Here is a 19,911-nt window from a genome sequence, read left to right as displayed (position 1 = left end):
GTGTGTGTGTGTGTGTGTGTGTGTGTGTGTGTGTGTCGCCATCTAGCGCCACTTCAGCACGAACACATAGTATGTTTACAAAGGTTTGTTTTTTTATTTTTATTTAATTGTTTGTTTGTTTGTTTGTTTAGTTAGTTAGTTAGTTAAATAGGTAGTTCATATCAAACATCAGAATGGGGCATAATCTTTGTCATTTTCATCCTGGCTTGGTCTTACGTTGTTGCTTTCAGTACTTTACATACAACAGCTCATCTTCTATTTGTGGGATTTTCACATGCTACATTTTCCAATCTGTTCACCCAGATTAATTTGAAAAACATCCAGTTATGCTGCTGTAATGCCTTGTTCATAAGTGATGGTCAGTGTGGAACTGCCAGATTAGTCATAGCTTAGAGGACGTCTACTGTAACTTAAATATACTTAAAAACTTATTATAACCACATTGAGCAGAAGAGCATCTTATAATAGATGTAATCGGCTACAACAGAAGAAGACTACGTCAGTATTTTGTTGTTGTTGTTGTTTTTTTGCCAGCCAAGTACAGGAATCTAAGGTTAAAACATTTGGCTCACCAAAGACTAGATAGTTGAAGACTGGAAAAGGTTTAGGCACCAACTGTTGTAGCTGTCAAGGGAGATTATTTTAAGTGGCATGGAAAGATGAGGTCTGTTTTTTGTTGACTTGATATCTTTGAGCTGTGAGATTTCATTGAAACCTTCTGAGTCCAAGTTTTTTTTTATTCTTTTAGCATTACGATTTAGAGAAATGCATCTGATTTTATGGAATGTAGCACTTTGTTTAAAATGCAATGAGAAAAGCTGACATGTGACATCACCTACAGTAATAAAGATTTTAGTATGTGCCCAAGTGATGGTGTCATGGGTCATGTTTGTCAGCAAGTCCAGAAAACCAAGCTCTACCAGACTTAAAAGCTAATAAAGCTAATTGTTTAGATGCTCCTGGCATACTCTCTCCCTTCCCCCTTTCCTTTCTGTCTCTCTAGTCTTTACCCACCCCTGGCTCTTCCTCTTTCTGACTCATCATGTAAACCCTCTCTCTCACGCTCTCTATCTCTCTCTGAGTCAAGGCAGGTTTCTCTCAGAGTACAAATGTTCAGTGCAAGCAGCAGTTCGCTCTGAAATGGATCAATAGTGGATGTATGATGGGTGTATGATAAATGTAGCATAGCTGTATGACTGCTGTGGGATAATTATGATGTAAATTTGATGTAAATGTTCTGCATCTGGGGATGTTGGTTCCCACCATAAGGGAAATCCTGCGCGTGGGCTGAATGCAAAAGAATGGGTGTGAATCAGACACGTGAGTTGCCGGCATTTGATCAAGATGAAGACGGTAAGGAACCAACTGACCACACACACACACACACTCACACAGACACATGAATAATAATTTGAGGAGGTGCTGTGATTAACTGTAATTTTACGGCTGCATCACTGTGTAGAGATTCTGAATGGAGTGAGTTAAGTTATAGCAACCAGTTACAGATGTGTGTGTGTGTGTGTGTGTGTGTGTGTGTGTGTGTGTGTGTGTGTGTGTGTGTGTGTGTGTGTGTGTGGGGAGAGAGAGAGAGAGAGAGAGAGAGAGAGAGAGAGAGAGAGAGAGAGAGAGAGAGAGAGAGAGAGAGAGACTATTCACATTAATCATTCCCTGTTTTTGTTTAACTGGCCTATGGGTTTTTTTTTTCAATACAACAGTTCAATACATTTGTTATTGTATTGTTTTCCCCATTGTGAGGGTGTGCAAAAGTGTTTGTGTCAGGGCTGAAGCTCTGACTAAAAGATGATGAACTACGCTCTACCTTGGTTTTGTCACACCAGCTCTCACGCCCTGACATTCACAAAGACACACACACACACACACACACACACACACACACACACACACACACACACACACACACACACACACACACACACACACACACACATATGCTTGTCTTACTATCCTCACAAGCACCGTCCACTGACACGATAAATGCAGTGTATTAATGCTACGCTTCACCTAAATCGAACCCTATCATTAACCACAGAAGCCAAAAAGAAACATTTGTCTCTTTTGAAAAAAAAAAAGTGATGTAATTTTCCTGAACATAGAGAACAATTGAGAGAGAGAGAGAGAAACACAGAGAGAGAGAGAGAGAGAGAGAGAGAGAGAGAGAGAGAGAGAGAGAGAGAGGGAGAGAGCGAGACATTTCATGTGTTTGTGACATTTCAGTGGCTATAACACAGCTTTCCACCTGTCCATGGATCAGAGCAGATCAGTGTAACCTGAGGACAATAGTCACAGGGATACAAAATCAAATTTCTGCTCAACGTCCCTCTGGGTCAGGGCTTTTCAGGTTGCTGCTGTTACACAAGAGTCTTGCTACTCTGTGACCTTTCAGTAGCATTTAACAAAGTCAGTCACACAATGCTGTCCATCCTCATGAGTCTTCATATTATTTGTGCAGACTCTCCACTGGTGTTTCAAAAGGATCGGTTCTGTGACATCCTCGTATCTCGTGTCTTGTCGATCTGGACAACTCTCAGATCACACCATATAGAAACACACACAATTTTGGGGTAGATCTGTACAACAAGTTACAGTTCTCATATTGCTAACCTGAGAAGGTCAATGACATTGACAATATCCAGACTTTTATATCAGAGACCAATATAGCACTTGTTAAGTACATCATCATTTCTAGACTGGACTACTTCAACTTACTCTTAGATGGTTTGCCTCTGTGTGCCAACTGACCCTGCAAATATCTAATAATATTTAACTGCATCTCCCCAAGTTCTCCCACACTACCCCATTGCAAGGCTTGCATTTTGCATTCTGTCCATTCTGCACAGAATATCCTCCGATTATCTCATAAGGCTCAACTAGAAATACCATATCACAAAGTAAATAAGCGATTCATCAAGGCCCTTCTCTGTCCTGGGATGTAAGTGGCTGAATGAACTCGCCAGTTTGTCTGGCTGTCTACAAATGAAAACTAAAGACCTCCTACTTCACCAAGCACTTGAATGAATGCTATGTTAATATATCCTTCTATCATCCTTGTCTTGTTTAATCATCCTTGATGATTTCAGGCTCATACACCTGACCTAATGAACTAGCATGAGGAACTGTTTTTTATAGAGACTCCATAGCACTTCTCTAAGTAAATCTGTATTAGGACATCTGCTAAAGACTGTAAATGTTTATTCCCTCTTGAACAAAAGTATGGTAAAGGTTAAACAAAGGTTTCTACTCAACATTTCTTTTTCAGAAGAAATATAACATTTTACATGTATGTACATTTGGCAGACGCTCTTACCTAGAGCTCCATCTCATTTTATACAACTGAGCAATGGAAGGCTAAGGGCCTTGCTCAGATGCCCAGCAGTGGCAGCTTGGTGGACCTGGTATTCAAACTAACAACCTTTCAATCAATAGTCCAACATCTTAACCACCAGGCTACCACATCCCCACATAAATGTTTCTGATTAGATCTTCCCTATCCAAATACTAATCACAGGACTGAATCAATTTTGTTAATCTGCACATCTCCTACTTCCATGTAAGTCAATTACAAACTGAAGAATGCAACCTAGCAGACCAGGAAACACTAGTGAATGAATGAGTCAGTCTTATATACCTTTTGGTAAAAGTTGTTCTACAAATTATGTAAACCTTGTCATCTGGACGTGGTATACTGATTATTTCCCAACATTTTAACTGTCTAGTAGCATCCTAATGTACTATTCAGACAAGACAGCAGACATTCATAGACATACAGTTTTCTATGGGAGGAAAGACATAAGGGGCTTCCTTGTCCAAACAGAAAATTGCCATTTGGATCTCTGATGCCCAGCCCAAACCTTGACATGCCATGTCTCCTCCAAATGGGCATTACTGGTGTGCTACACCTGGTTGTAATGCCTCAATTGCTTCCTCTGTGTCGCTATGCATATTCTTTAGGTTCCACACCATTTGAGCTAGCCCTAAGGTTTTGCATATCATTATGGCATAAACTTCAGGAGATTTTAATGACACCAGGTTGATAATCAACATCAGTGTTGTATGCAACTGGTTGAACCCAGTTCAAGAAAGTTCCAGGGAAATATCATGCTTCAGTTCTTGACTTTATAGTCTTGACCTGTTTGGGCAAAAAGGTATCTGAATTGTGCTTTACCTGGTGGTTATATACATAACTGTCTTCCCTACATTTTGAGAACCCACTCTTTTGTTTCTGCTGGAATTGAATTTCCTTTTTTGCATCCAGAATCTTTTCATATCCAGTAGGCTTTTTTAATTGGCAGACCTTTTTATTTGCCTTTGGAATGGGGCTGCTTTAATCAAGTTTCTGATGGCTGCAATACCATGTACTGTAAGGTAGGTCAACATAACCCATACAGGCAAACAAGCACCTCACCTCAACATAATCAAACATAAACTCTCAGGCCAAGACTGTTGCTAAAGGCACAGTAGAGGGAAAGCAGATATTGCCTCAGTAGAATGTCTTACTCTATACTGAAGATGATGTCAATGATGCTGGTGTTGTTGAGGGTAGTGGGAATGTGTTAGCTTAGTGGTTATAGTGTTGGACTACTGATCAGAAGTCTGTGAGTTTAAATCCCAGGTCTGTCAATCTGCTACTGCTGGGCCTTTAAGCAAGACCCTTAACCGTCAATTGCTCAGTTGTATAAAATGAGAGATGCTCTGGATAAGGTTGTCTGTCAAATGGCGTAAGTAAAACTTTACTTAAATCTCCCTCGTATGTGTTTATTTGGGTTGAGATCTGGTGAATGTAGATACTATAGCACTTGATTTACAACATCAAACTTCATCCTTCTCAAGCCATATAGTGAGACCTGTAGATGGGGGTTGGGTCATCCGAGAAGAGGACTCTCAGAATAGGAATAATTCATTATATAATTACGATGATCAGTCAAAAAAATCATTAAATGCCTTTCTTCAAGTGTCCCTGAGCCACGTCAACAAATTTTTTCCTGAAGGATAACCGAGCCATATTTATGTCTTGTGTTGTATTTGCCACATTCTTGTATGTAATGATGGTGGGGTCTTTCAGAGCAAAACTGAAACAGTATGTTTTGGTTTGTTTACATGTTATATGTCGCACATTTATATATTTGCATTTTAATTTTGTCTTCTGATTTATCAGTTTGTCAAACATCATGATTAATAAAAAAAATTTTTGTGCCCTCTCTCTCTCTCTCACACACACACACACACACACACACACACACACACACACTCACTCCCCCCCCCCACTGACTTTTCCTTTCTCTTTATGTGTCTTTGTAATTTTGTTTCTCAGTGCCACTCTTTTCCTCCATTCACTCTTTCCACTCACAGTCCTTCTCTCCTTCTTATCTCTGCCACTTTCTCTCCTGCTTTTTTTTTGTTGTGTGTTCTCCTTTCATCCTGTCTCAGGGGTCAGAGCTTTTGTGCTGAACTGCTCACAGAGCAGATCTAAGCTTAAATCACATTAATTATTCACACATACACACACACACAAACACACACACACACAAAAACACACACAAACACACACACACACACACACACACACACACACACACACACACACACACACACACACACACACACACACACACACACACACACACACACACACACACAGGGACAAGGGGCTGTTTATCGTTCATAAATATTAGATTTCCATTTTCCTCTTCTCTCTGACCTTCGGACTATTTAATAATGTATACAGTATATTCTTATGTAAAACATATGCGTGCCTGTCACATCATGGCAGATTGTGTTAGAAACGCCTGTGCTGTAGGGTATCTTATTGTTTTACTGTGTTCCTGCTGGCCTTTGAGTAATCACTATAATAGAAAGTGCTTGTAATAAATAATATATTATTAATATTATTATTATAAACGTATTGACACCCTTTCTATCCATTCAACTCTATAGTATTGGTGCCCTATCTATCTATCTATCTATCTATCTATCTATCTATCTATCTATCTATCTATCTATCTATCTATCTATCTATCTATCTATCTATCTATCTATCTATCATTTTTCTAAAAACTGTACGTTAGAAACTATTTGAAATTTTTAGACTTTATCAGCAATGTTTGCTGTAACCACTTATCTTGTAGTATCCTTTTCCTTGGAGTTCTAGAAAGTGTCCTACTTTCTCCACCAACAGACACAATGCTTTGAAAATAATGACTGGCATAAATGGGAATAACTGGCTTTCCTGATATAAAGCATAATGTTCAGATTCTGTTGGACTGCACTAGAATTGTCCTCACAAATGTGAATGTTAGAAAGCAAGCAGCACCTGAGTACACAACCTTCATTAGATATGAGGAAATACATTTGGTTCTGACATATCATATGAATGCACAGTAAAGCTGCCGGACAAACCTACTAAACCTACTTCAACATGTAGGATGCCTCTGTCTGGAATAAACATCTTTTATCTAAGCACCCATATCTAAGAAAGTTTCTCTCATGCTCCTGGATTTGTAACTAGTGAAATTATGACTTGATTTCAGAAGAAATTGCAAATTCCAGCATACTGGACTATAGGGAGCATGGGAGGTTGTCACTGTAATCCAGTAGACCGAAGATGGAAAGAGCTCCTAATCGTGTCTGCCAAAGTATTCAATAGGAGGTGCTTCAGGAATATTAAGTGTCATGGCCACAACTGTGAAAAATGCAGCTTAGTATGCTTTTGAGGGGGCAGTCACTGCTAAAACGAGCTCACATAGGGCCAGAATATGTGGAAATATTCTCTGTGATATGAGGAGGAGCTCAACAATCCTGAGGGTACTCAGAATAGAGCGTCTGCTTAGCTGCATTGATAGGAGCCAAGTGAGGATGCTTAGGTGTCTGATAAGCATGGGTGTCATTGAAGGGTGTAGCAAGGTGCTGGCTGCTAGATAAGTGTGAGCTAAATGACAAGTGTAAAATAAATAATGAAAATATATATTTTCCCACTAAATCGAGCTATCTAAATGCAGTGTAGTGTCATTATTTCACTCCAGAAAACATTATTGTGTAAATCCCCTGCCAATGCCGAGAACAGGCTCCATGCAGTGTACGTATAACTAGCCATTTGGCTAGTATCTGTATGTATTGAAAATAAACCAAGGGTTTTTGAAAACATTTGATGGATAGAACAAAGAATAAAATAGCCGTTATAGGAAAATAATGGTGTGGCCTGAAGTCCTTAAGTGTTTTACTCCTCTTATCCCACAGCAGGTTGCCAACATCTTTTTCTTCATTAACGACTGACACATTGTACTCTTTATGTTTGTAATTAATAACGTGAAGTGATTATGCGTCTCTCTGTATAACCCATTCTACTAGCAGTGCTCGATTGGTCTCACAATGTCTCATGGTAAGAGGTAGGCACACATGAAGACTCTTCTCTGTTCTGGTGGTGGAATGAACTTCTGAACAGCTGACTCAATAAGTCATCTTCAAACAACGGGTGAAATACTTAAACTAGCGATTATTTGCCCTGTTTGTTTTATGTGTATAATTAAAAAAAAAAAGACTTTTAGGTTAATGGTATCCCAAGTCAGTAACCTTGTGAACCAGTGTTAATGTATTCATTGATTTTAAAAGACTTTAAGCACTTTTGTACATCACTCTGGATAAGGGTGTCTGCCAAATGATGTAATGTAAATGATGTAGTGATGTGTTGTGGTGTATCGAGAGCCACAGTACAGAGGGTGATATTGACACCACAATGGGTGAATCACATACAACAGGAGCAACTATCGACTTAAGAGGAAGATATTTGAAAGTGATGTCAGGTTACAAACACACATTGTATCCAAGAAACATAAAACCACAGCTACACAAACCCTGTATACGGTATTTCAGCAGATACAACCTCTTATTCAATTATCATGCTCTCTCTTGAAATTCAAAAGCAAAAGACCTTGCTTCAAGCTTGTCATGTTGCATAAGAATCCAAAATATAGTCTTTCCTAGTCTATAGTCTAAAGTCTATATAAGACTATTGTCTATCCTGTAGTCTTTTATGCAAAAACTGAAAGAAAGAAAGAAAAAAAGAAAGAAAGAAAGAAAGAAAGAAAGAAAGAAAGAAAACGCCACCATATCACCGATTATACATTTGTCTTAGACAAATAACATATTCTATTATTCAATTAATGTAAGCTTTTATTGTGAATGGTCAAGTCCTGTGAAATAAGAATTTGAAACAGAAATAATAATGCATTAAAACCAGCACATTCATATACAGTAAACCTGCACCAGAATAAAGTTTAAAGGCTTCTATGAGGGATCCATAAATGTTGAAGCTACAATAGTTGGAATTGTGTCAAGTCTTTTGAGGTCTAGTTTTATTTACTGTCACTGTTTCCAGACATGCAAAATTTTTCTATTTTTTTTTGTCAATTGATTACCCTGTGGTGGGCATGGTGGCTTAGTGGTTAGCACGTTCGCCTCACACCTCCAGGGTTGGGGGTTCGATTCCTGCCTCCGCCTTGTGTCTGTGGAGTTTGCACGTTCTCCCCATGCCTCGGGGGTTTCCTCCGGGTACTCCGGTTTCCTCCCCCGGTCCAAAGACATGCATGGTAGGGTGATTGGCATCTCTAGAAAATTGTCCGTAGTGTGTGAGTGTGTGAGCGAATGAGAGTGTGTGTGCGTCCTGCGATGGGTTGGCACTCCGTCCAGGGTATATCCTGCCTTGATGCCCTGAGATAGGAACAGGATCCCAGTGACCCGTGGTAGTTCGGATAAGCGGTAGAAAATAAATGAATAAATGAATGATTACCCTGTACACATAGGGATTGTTCTGCATGTTCAAGAATGTGCATTTGTGTGGTTTACATAGTGAATTTGCAAGACTAGATTAGACATCACTGCTAATCACGAGTGAATCTACAGATAGCGATTTACTCGTCAGGAGAGGACACTGTTAAAAGACACTGGTATCAGCCCAGGATGTGCTGGAGGGGTTATATTTCTTGCTTGGCCTGGGAATTCCAGAGATCCACAAAATGAGCTGGAGGACATAGACAGGGACAGATGTCTGGGCTTTTTGCCTTTGGAGTCCTGAGATTTGAGCTAAAAAATTTTTATTAATATTAATAATGATGTTCTTTTATTTTGCAGTGAATTTTGACCACTTCCAGATCCTCAGGGCCATCGGAAAAGGGAGTTTTGGTAAGGTAAGGACAAACACACACACACACACACACACAAAAGAAGCTGTAACATTAAAACGGTCATGTCTGCCTTTCTCAATTTCTGGCTGACATTTAATACAAATGTCACATTAAATTACAGACAATTAATGGCATTATCTTCTTACACCAACCGCTTCGCTCTGCTTTTTCTATTAATGACTCCCTCAATGAACCTGAAGTTCATGTCTCCATCTGGAAAAGATGGAAAAAGAAAGAGAGAGAGAGAGAGAGAGAGAGAGAGAGAGAGAGAGAGAGAGAGAGAGAGAGAGAGAGAGAGAGAGAGAGAGAGAGAGAGAGAGAGAGAGAGAGAGAGAGAGAGAGAGAGAGAGAGAGAGAAACAAATCATCAAACACACACTCATACTGTTCTGTTTTCACAATCACATTGTGCTCCAATGGAAACATACTGCTTTACAGAATATTCACCCCACTGAACTTTTCCACATTTTGCACTCTTATAACCTGGAAACAGGTTGGATTTAAATCAGATTCAATATAAATATATTTTGATGGTGACATCATTGTTAATTAAACAAAATATATGCATTTGTAGGTTGCATAAGCATTCACACAACGAATTAATATATTCCTATATCTATTTTTACCCTCCACCCTGAGAAACTTTACCACAACATGATGCTACCACCACCATACTTCACCATGGGAATGATGCCCTCAGGATACTGAGCCGTGTTGGGTTTCTGCCAATCTTAGTGCTTAGTGCCAAGGCCAGATTTTTCTTCCCTACATGCTTGTTGAGGTTTTAACATGTTTTTTGGCAAACCCTTTAGTTGCCATGTAAATAGCTTCTCCTTTCGGAGCACGTATATATCTTCACCCTTGGTTCTCTTCGCTTCTTTGACTAATTTGCTCCTTACCAAGCCACTGACTTATAGTAGATTCTTCTTTAGGTAGAAACAATGTTGTGCCATTTGTTTTAGGATGTTCATAGAAAATTTCTACCCAAACTTCTTGGATTGTTTTAATAGCGCCACTGTTTTTTTTTTTTATGTTGTTTGTTTGGGAATGTTCTTTAACATTGTCTGGTGCCTTCCAGGAACTAGAGGGTTTCATTGCACAAAGTTGGACTCCACTGTACTGCATTCAACTAATTATGGGACTTATTTGACAACCGGTTGAGCCGCGGCTAATTCAGGAGTTTCACACCAACGGGAGTGAATAATTTATTCCTCCCACTTCAATATTATGAGTCATTTCATGTGTTTTTTTGGTATTTAATCCCTATTAAATTTATTTCACTTCAACTTTGTAACAGTAAACACAAAACACAAAACTCTAAAGAGGACACACTCACTCTCACTCATTTTCTACCGCTTATCCGAAGAGGACACACTCACTGGCATAATTTCTACCAATCAACATGTACACTGCCAGCTATCTCAGATGTGTGTACCTCATGTGTATATACTCTATAAGTCTATCATCTCTTCATCCATCTGTTCTGCAGGTGTGTATTGTGCAGAAACGTGACACCAGGAAGCTCTATGCCATGAAATACATGAATAAACACGTGTGTGTGGAGCGTGATGAGGTGAGGCACGTATGCAGGGAGCTGCAGATCCTGCAGGAGATACAGCACCCATTTCTTGTCAACCTGTGGTGAGTCCTGCACACAGTGCATACTCAAATACACTATCTACACCTAAAGAGACCAGAAAGTAGGACAGGATATTTTATTCCGCACTTATATAAGAAGGTCTATCAGTGTTTGTGCAGTGTGTGCTCTTTAGACAAGCACAATGTCCATATGCACATTAGACAGCAGCTGCAGCCTTGTGTGTGTGTGTGTGTGTGTGTGTGTGTGTGTGTGTGTGTGTGTGTGTGTGTGTGTGTGTGTGTGTGTGTGTGTGTGTGTGTGTGTGTGTGTGTGTGTTTAGCCCTGCAGGAGTAATTGGTCTTCTTTTTTTGGAACCAAGACAGAATAATACAGAGTGAGTCACTTTATCCCCTTGTGTGTGTGTGTGTGTGTGTGTGTGTGTGTGTGTGTGTGTGTGTGTGTGTGTGTGTGTGTGTGTGTGTGTGTGTGTGTGTGTGTCTGTTTAAAGCCTGAAATGCACTAAATAAAAGAAGATTACAGATGCATTTCTGGAAGCATTCATTTTTTCTGTTTGGTACTGGACTGCAGTTGTTGTCCTTGAGTCTGTCTCTGTTATGTGTGATAATAGAATTAAAACTTCCTACACAATCATTTCCAGTTTCTTATTTATAGCCCACCGTTACACCTCACTACCGGTACGCATGTGTGTTTGTATGAGACAGACTGGCACAAATATGTGCTTTGACAGCGTGTAAATTTAATAATCCCATGCAGCTATAGCGCAACTTTGGAAGAATATGTTAGTAATGGAACATTTTTGTTATGTTACAGGGATGATCAGATTAGGTGGTATTTTCTATCCACTTCTCCTTGGATAAATCATTGTCTTCATTGTAACACACACAGACAGACACAGGCACACCCACATGCTGGGATTTAGAAGGTCTGGATCGTCTATATTGATGCTCTTGGAGGTTCCCCGGAGGTGCTGCCATGGCAACCTACAGTATGACCATCTCTACTGAAGAGTATGATGGGTTTCTTTTCCTAATGGACACAAATTGTGTGTGTGTGTGTGTTTGTGTGTGTGTGTGTGTGTGTGTGTGTGTGTGTGTGTGTGTGTGTGTGTGTGTGTGTGTGTGTGTGTGTGTGTGTGTGTGTTTAGTAACAATGACAGACAGGTCATGGTGACATTACTGCTTCTTTGACCTTTGTTGTCTCAATCTACCTGACTGACTCACCTTTTCTGGTGTATAAGCAGGAATTAAATACTTTTTATTCGCATAGCCTAGCTCGCTAGAAAGAAATAGGTCGAACAGTTAAAGTCTCTAACAGAAGAAGTGTGTACCAAAGCAGAATAACATTTGGAGGAAGCATAACAATCATTTGTGGAAATATGTGAAACACTGCATTCCAATTCACATTGAGAAGATAGTGCTGATACGATTGCATTATACATGCAATTATTAATATTAGCTTGTGTTTTTATGATGTTACGTATATTTCATTGAGGATTTCATTTTAAACCAAGCATTTTTGTTTGTGCTAACTAGGTGCACACTGAAAAAAACTCATTCAATTTACTTCATTTAATTCAATTCAATTCAAATTTTTTTGTATAGTGCTTTTTACAATTGATATTGTCTGAAAGCAGCTTTACAGAACATAAACAGAACAAAAGGTTATTATAAAGAATAAAATAAAGATTAATAGAATACAACATTCAAGATCAATATTAGATAGATTTAAATGTGTATGTATTTATCCCCAATGAGCAAGTCTGAGGTGACAGCAGTGGGGAGAAAAAGCTCCCTAGAATGGAAGGAAGAAACCTTGAGAGGAACCAGACACAAAGGGGAACCCATCCTCATATGAGTGACACTGGAGGGTGTAATTTGTGTGTGTGTATTGATGCAAAAGACCACATGGAGTTCACACCTCCTCTTTAGTATCGCAGAGTCTAACTGTAGCTGGTAAATGCCTCAGGATTCTCAGAGTCGGCCTCGTCTCAGTGGAGGTCCAAAATCTTCATGGCACGGAAGACAATCAGAGCTGGTATAGTTTCTGGATGCCTCGGGACGGGTAGAAAGAGAGAAGCAGTTGAGAGGGATTAACGTAACTGCTGTTCATAATATTAGCAAGCACTAGATGATAATGTGCATTTGGTCAGATGTAATAGAGTACAATATTATGGGATGTATCGTTTAAAAATTTCAGTTCATTTAAATTAATCTGTATAGCACTTTTTACAATTCACATTGTCTCAAAGCAGCTTCACATAAGTATGGAAACAGTATAAAATTAAGTTTCTATTTATCTCTAACATCTATCCAAAATGAGCAAGCCTGAGACTGTGGCAAGGAAAATCTCCCTGAGATTAGACTCAGAATTGAACCCATTCTTATTTGGGTGACACTGGACAGGAAAATAATTCATTGTAAATAATGTCCTTTCTACAGTTTGTAGTCAAGTGGAATTGTCTAACCAAGAGCTCCTGAGGAACTAATATGTCAGCGAAAATCCACCACAGACACAACACTAATTCCTTCCTGCTGAAGTCTTCAAATGATCGCTGATGAAGACCCGACCACAAAGCTCAAACAGTAGCTCATAGACAGTCTCCAATCGTCCCCATCTGCAGAGTGCACACAAACGACGAGACTCCAACCAGGGGTAGGGCTGGTTGGCAGGATCGATGAAGTAGGTCCGGAATAAGAAGCAATCAGACTGAATGCACACAATGATTTGAATAACGTTAACACCATCCGTTTTCACACATCTAATATGAATTGAACATGTAGTTTTAAAGCCCTGCATAAAAATCAAACACAAAGCTCACAACTAGCTGAGAATGGAACCCACAATGCTGCTGAATTGAACAGTTATATTTCTTAATTATATTCCATAGTGTTATTCGTTTATGCATATTAGCAGTGGCTTAATGGTTAAGGCACCAGGTTACAGCTCAGAAGGTTGGGAGTTTTAGCACCATGTTATAGGATGTGGTAGCTCAGTGGATAAGGCATTGGACTACTGATTGGTAGGTCATGGGTTCAAACCCCCGGTCTACGAAGCTGCCACTGCTTGGCCGCTGAGTAAGGCCCTTAACCGTCAGTTGCTCATTTGTAAGTAACTCTGGATAAGAGAGTCTGGTAAATGTTATGAAAACTGATATTTATATATAAACTGTACAGAATATTTTTTTCTTCATTCTGACTGGCAGCATGTGCAAATATGTAAAAATAAAAATTCATCAACCAAAAATAAAGATTAAAGGGAAAAAAGTGAAGTTAAGTCAACATGTGAGGTGTGTGTTACATCTCTGTAAGGTGGTCGTCTGTGTCTCTGTCTGTGCACAGGTACTCGTTCCAGGATGAAGAGGACATGTTTATGGTAGTGGATCTTTTACTGGGTGGAGATCTGCGCTACCACCTGCAGCAGAATGTACAGTTTAAGGAGGAGACTGTAAAACTTTACATCTGCGAGTTAGCATTGGCACTCGACTACCTACAGTCCTGCCATATTATCCATCGGTGAGTGCCATATAATGAGACCCAAAAATGAGAAATGACATCTGTCCCAATCTGTCCCTTACAACAAATATATCACATAGGCTTGTTTTATCTAAACTGTGTGGTTTTATATAAATCTTAACACTCTACTCTTCCTCTGCAGGGACATAAAACCAGATAATATTCTGTTGGATGAGCATGGTAAGCCTTCAGCCCTGAACCTTTAAACTATATTCATGCCACAAATTTAATATTACCATGTTGTCTTTTAAGTTAAATGAAAGCAGAATTTTTTGCATTATGCTAGCATTGTTGCTTGGATTTGTTTAATAATTACTAGGTTAGTTTTATTGATTAGCCAAACACTGTTTATCTTAGCATTACCTATTTGGTTTCTCTAGTCCTTTTAATGTGAGCTTTGATGTTTTGGTTAACCTGAAATTTTGAGGTTAGTTTTTTTACATTAAGTTTGCTTCATCCCAGACAAATAACTGACACTGGGCTAACATCAGCCATTCTGTTGAGCCAACATTGGCCCAAAATAAAATCCGCCAAAACATCAGACATTCTATTGGGTCAACGATGGCCCAATATTGGTAGGGTTATGTAAAGAATGACTTTGCTCAAATTTGGCCTACATCGGGCTCTTTCAAGTTAGCTTCATCTTAGAATAATTTGATGTTTTGGACTTCCTTTAAATCCACCTAGCCAATGCTGGTACAAGGTCAGCCATTACTTATTCCTTCAGTTAAATTGGTTCCTTGGGTGCCAACATTGGCAGGGATGTTTTTTCTCTCCTTCTCTAATATTTTCTCTGTGTGTGTAGGTCATGTCCACATCACAGACTTTAACGTTGCCACATTACTAAAGGACTCGGCAAGTGCTTCGTCTATGGCAGGAACCAAACCATACATGGGTGAAGAACACCACTCCACCACAGAGTTGTGTTTATCAGACTGTATTATGCCACTTATCACTTACCAGTGTGTGTATGTTTTACAGCACCAGAGATGTTCCAATCTTTTGTGGATGGAGGTCCTGGTTACTCTTATGCTGTGGACTGGTGGGCTTTGGGAATCACTGCCTACGAGCTCTTACGAGGATGGGTATGTTTACTACTGCACTGCACATTTTAACACCTGGGGTTGTAACCAATGTTTGATAAACTCTCTAGCACCAGAACATCCACATCGATTTATTAACTCTGCTTTGTCTAAATCATTTCCAACAGCATGTGCTTGTCTGTCTAAATAATCTCTCAGTCTTTGTTCCTCTCACTAGATGTCGATCTTACATGTTATCTTTAATCTCCATGTCTGTAGTTTATATCTAATTATATATGTTTACTCACAAATATAGAGAATGGTCATTACAAATCAGTACAAAGGTCTGGCTGAAGGTCGTTTCCCTATTTCCATCGTGATGCCTCTTTCACGGGGCATGAGGGCTCACTGAATGGCCTTTAAGAGATTTTAAACAATCACACAAACCAGCTGAAAGAACGATGTTCATCCCTCCAGAGACGTGTAGCAACTATTCCACAGTGCATTAATGCTCTCTCTCTCTCTCTCTCTCTCTCTCTCTCTCTCTCTCTCTCTCTCTCTCTCTCTCTCTCTCTCTCTCTCTCTCTCTCTCTCTCTCTCTTTCCTCAGAGGCCATATGATATTCACTCTAGCACAGCTGTTGAGGACATCATCAGCATGTTCCGCTGTGAACGTGTTCAGTACTCAAACTTGTCTAATGTCATGGTGGATTTGCTGCGACTGGTAATGCACATTATAGATAATGAAAAAGGTCTTCACTCATTTAGTGCAGCTATAAAGATTTGTGTGTACCTGTGTGTGTGTAGCTGCTTAATAAAGACCCAGAGATTCGGCTTTCATGCATGTCAGACCTTCAGCGCCTTCCGTACCTGGCCGATACGAACTGGGATGCTGTGCTGGAGAAAGCGGTTTCACCAGGATTTACGCCCAACGTGAGACAGCACATGTACACACACAACTCGCATTAAAATAGACAAATGAATTTTTCATATACAGGTTTGAGGTTGAGAAAATGAATCAATTTGAACTAAATGTGATTAATAATATTATACTAAACATACACATCCTAATTAGATGTTCTAATGTTATTATATTGTGTGTGTGTGTGTGTGTGTGTGTGTGTGTGTGTGTGTGTGTGTGTGTGTGTGTGTGTGTGTGTGTGTGTGTGTGGAATCTTTACTTTTATTAAAACGCACATCTCTGTCTGTCTTTGTTTCTGTGTTTCTTTCTGTGTCTGTATCTCAGAGAGGACGTCTGAACTGTGACCCGGTGTTTGAGTTAGAAGAAATGATTCTGGAGTCGAAGCCGCTGCACAAAAAGAAAAAACGACTAGCCAAGAGCAAACATACCAACAAATCTTCCAGCACAATGGTACACATACAGTACACACACATACACACAATCATATCACACAATTGTTATTAATATCATATAATAATACATTGTGTGTGTGTGTGTGTGTGTGTGTGTGTGTGTGTGTGTGTGTGTGTGTGTGTGTGTGTGTAGCCACCCCACATGCAGCAGCGTCTAGAAGCAGTCAGAAAAGAGTTTATTGTCTTCAACAGAGATAAGTAAGTACTGATATTATGAAACCTTATAGAGTAGAGACCATATACTGCTAAAAATACAAACTGCACAGATGTAATGCTCAATATGTTAGTTTGGTTTGATCACACAGCATCACACCTCTGGGGTCTGGGGCATGGGAGGGGTGGGTTTGATTCCCTCCTCTGCCTCATGTGTGTGGAGTTTGCATGTTCTCCCAATGCTTTAGGTGTTTCCAACTGGTACTTTGGTTTCCTCCTCTGGTCCAAAGACACGTGCTGTAGACTGAGTGCTATATCTATGTCTATAGTGGGTGTTTGTGCCCTGCAAGTGGTTGTCACACCACCTAGTATCTCCCCTGGCTTATCCTCAAAAGTTCACTGGGGTAGCCAACAGGTTTCCTGAGACCATGTGTAGGATAAGTGGTACATAAACAGGCTGATGGATAGATTTAAATCTGTTTTATTCCTTCTCTCTTTCTCTCTTTTTCTCGGTATCTTCAACCTCTCTCAGGTTACAGACACTGAGTGACAGCGGAAAGAAAGGTTCTTTCTTTCCGCTGGAAAACCTGCAGGAAGGAGACTTGACTGTCAAAACAAAAACAATAACACACAGAGGTTTGGCGAAAACATTCAGTCCAGATTTACACTGAACTGTACCCTGACCTCCTTAATACACACACACACACGGAGCAGTACACACAGCACAAAACCAGACCTGTTGCCTTACATTGACTGTGTGTATATATACACTGTGTGAACAATTATGAGGCAAGTGATTATTTTGACATCGTCATTTTATCTATAATTTCCAACTCCAAGCTGTATAAACTTGAATGCTTATTGGATTTAATGCATATCAGGTTATGTGTATTTGTGTAAAGAGGGAGTGTGTGGCCTAAGGAGATCAACACACTATATCAAGGTGTGCATAATTATTAGGCAGATTCTTCTCCTCAGGAAAAATGGGCCAAAAAAGAGACTTAACTGAAAAGTCAAAAAGTCTTTCAGAGCGATGCAGCATTTTGGGGTGTGATCACAGAACCATCCAAAGTTTTGTTACAGTCAACCGGGTTGCAAGAAACATGTCGAGAAGAAAAGACGCAAATTAACCGCCAAAGATTTGAGAAGAATCAAACATGACACTACCAGGAACCCATTATCCTCCAGTGCCGCAATATTCCACAACTGCAACCTACCTGGAGTGTCAAGAAGTACAAGGTGTTCAGTTCTCAGAGACATGGCCAAGGTAAGAAAGGCTGAAACCCTAACACCTCTGAACAAGACACATAAGTTGAAACATCAAGAATGGGCCAAGAAATATCTGAAGACAGATATTTCAAAAGTTTTGTGGACTGATGAGATGAGAGTGACTCTTGACGGACCAGATGGATGGGCCCGTGGTTGGATCCCTAACGGACACAGAGTTCCACTTCGACTCAGACGGCAGCAAGGTGGAGGTAGGGTAGTGCTATGGGCAGGTATTATTAAAGATGAGCTAGTTGGACCTTTTCAGGTTGACTCTCAGACCTACTTCCAATTTTTAGAAGACACTTTCTTCAAGCAGTGATACAGGAAAAAGTCTGCATCTTTCAAGAAGACTTTGATTTTTATGCAAGTCAATGCTCCATCACATGCATCAAAGTACTCCACTGCGTGGCTGGCCAGTAAAGGCCTTAAAGCTGAAAAACTAATGACATGGCCCCCTTCTTCACCTGACTTAAACCCTATTGAGAACTTTTGGGCAGGAAAAGCAGGAAATTTACAGTGAAGGTAAACAGTATACCTCTCTGAACAGTGTCTGGGAGGCTGTGGTTGCGGAAAAAATCTTTGTTTTTCATTTAGTTGCATAATAATTCTGCACATTAATAGTACTAAAAGTAGTAATAACGGTGTACATATAGATATTCGGGGGCACGGTGGCTTAGTGGGTAGCACGTTCGCCTCACACCTCCAGGGTCGGGGTTCGATTCCCGCCTCCGCCTTGTGTGTGCGGAGTTTGCATGTTCTCCCCGTGCCTCGGGGGTTTCCTCCGGGTACTCCGGTTTCCTCCCCCAGTCCAAAGACATGCATGGTAGGTTGATTGGCATCTCTGGAAAATTGTCCGTAGTGTGTGTGTGTGTGCCCTGCGATGGGTTGGCATTCCGTCCAGGGTGTATCCTGCCTTGATGCCCGATGACGCCTGGGATAGGCACAGGCTCCCCGTGACCCGAGGTAGTTCGGATAAAGCGGTAGAAAATGAATGAATGAATATAGATATTCTCTTAAGAAAGCCAAAACTTCACTTTTACCACTTAAAAGTTCAGGTCTGAAGGTTTGTTAACATTTTGGATTGACCAAGAGCACTGTAGTTGTACAAAAACTAAAAGCAGGGCTGTCAAGTGTCACGCAGTGAGAGTGACAGTCACACATTTGGGTCTTTTCTCCCGCTCTCCTGCCACACATTGTATTTCTCCCGCAGAAACACTTTTTGACTATCGATCATATATTTAATATGCCGCAGCGCCCATAATGTATCAGTCCGCACCGCTGTCTCTATGGAACCAGGCAGGAATCAAGCACGTCTCCCCTGGAGTTCTTAGTCGAGCCTGACACTTATCAGCCAATCAAAAAAAAAGAGGCTACACAATAGCCAATCAGAAAATAGCACTATTGTATATGGGTAAGATTTAACGTAACAACCAATGAAAAAAAAAACATATTCATTAGAGAGGGTATTTTCGATGGTTAGTTTGAACAAAAGCTCAACACGAAACAGCTTGTCTCTGGATGGGACTTTGTCCTCAGTCATGACCCTAAAAATGTCTGGGCTTGTGCTGAACTGTTTTATATGGCAGCAACATTACAAATGATAAATGAGTCCAAAAAGGCAACAAACACTTACAATAAACACCACCAGTCATAATCTCTCTCTCTCTCTCTCTCTCTCTCTCTCTCTCTCACACACACACACGCACACACACACACACACACACACTCACACACACTCACACACACACACACACACACACACACACACACACACACACACACACACACA

At 40.1% G+C, this 19,911-nt stretch overlaps 1 protein-coding gene across 2 annotated transcripts; it reads left to right on the top strand.

The window, feature by feature from the left end:
- Positions 1 to 197: 197 nt before the first annotated feature.
- Positions 198 to 18,891, top strand: LOC113659104 (serine/threonine-protein kinase 32B). 2 transcript variants are annotated; one of them, XM_027171678.2, is made up of 12 exons: positions 198 to 1,353; positions 9,142 to 9,197; positions 10,683 to 10,834; positions 14,132 to 14,305; positions 14,448 to 14,485; positions 15,111 to 15,200; positions 15,287 to 15,390; positions 15,937 to 16,050; positions 16,134 to 16,259; positions 16,573 to 16,698; positions 16,834 to 16,898; positions 17,386 to 18,891. In XM_027171678.2, exons 1-12 carry the CDS (start codon positions 1,302 to 1,304, stop codon positions 17,522 to 17,524), a joined length of 1,236 nt encoding a protein of 411 aa, XP_027027479.2. In that variant the 5' UTR covers positions 198 to 1,301; the 3' UTR covers positions 17,525 to 18,891. The 2 variants fall into 2 exon arrangements, with proteins under 2 accessions (XP_027027479.2, XP_047656430.1); XM_047800474.1 differs by lacking the exons at positions 198 to 1,353; positions 9,142 to 9,197; positions 10,683 to 10,834 and adding an exon at positions 11,289 to 11,800.
- The last annotated feature ends 1,020 nt before the right edge of the window (positions 18,892 to 19,911 follow it).

This window comes from Tachysurus fulvidraco, chromosome 15 (genome assembly GCF_022655615.1).
Source record: "Tachysurus fulvidraco isolate hzauxx_2018 chromosome 15, HZAU_PFXX_2.0, whole genome shotgun sequence".
In the NCBI taxonomy this organism is placed as follows: Eukaryota; Metazoa; Chordata; class Actinopteri; order Siluriformes; family Bagridae; genus Tachysurus; species Tachysurus fulvidraco.
This window is presented reverse-complemented; position numbering and strand designations above follow the sequence as displayed.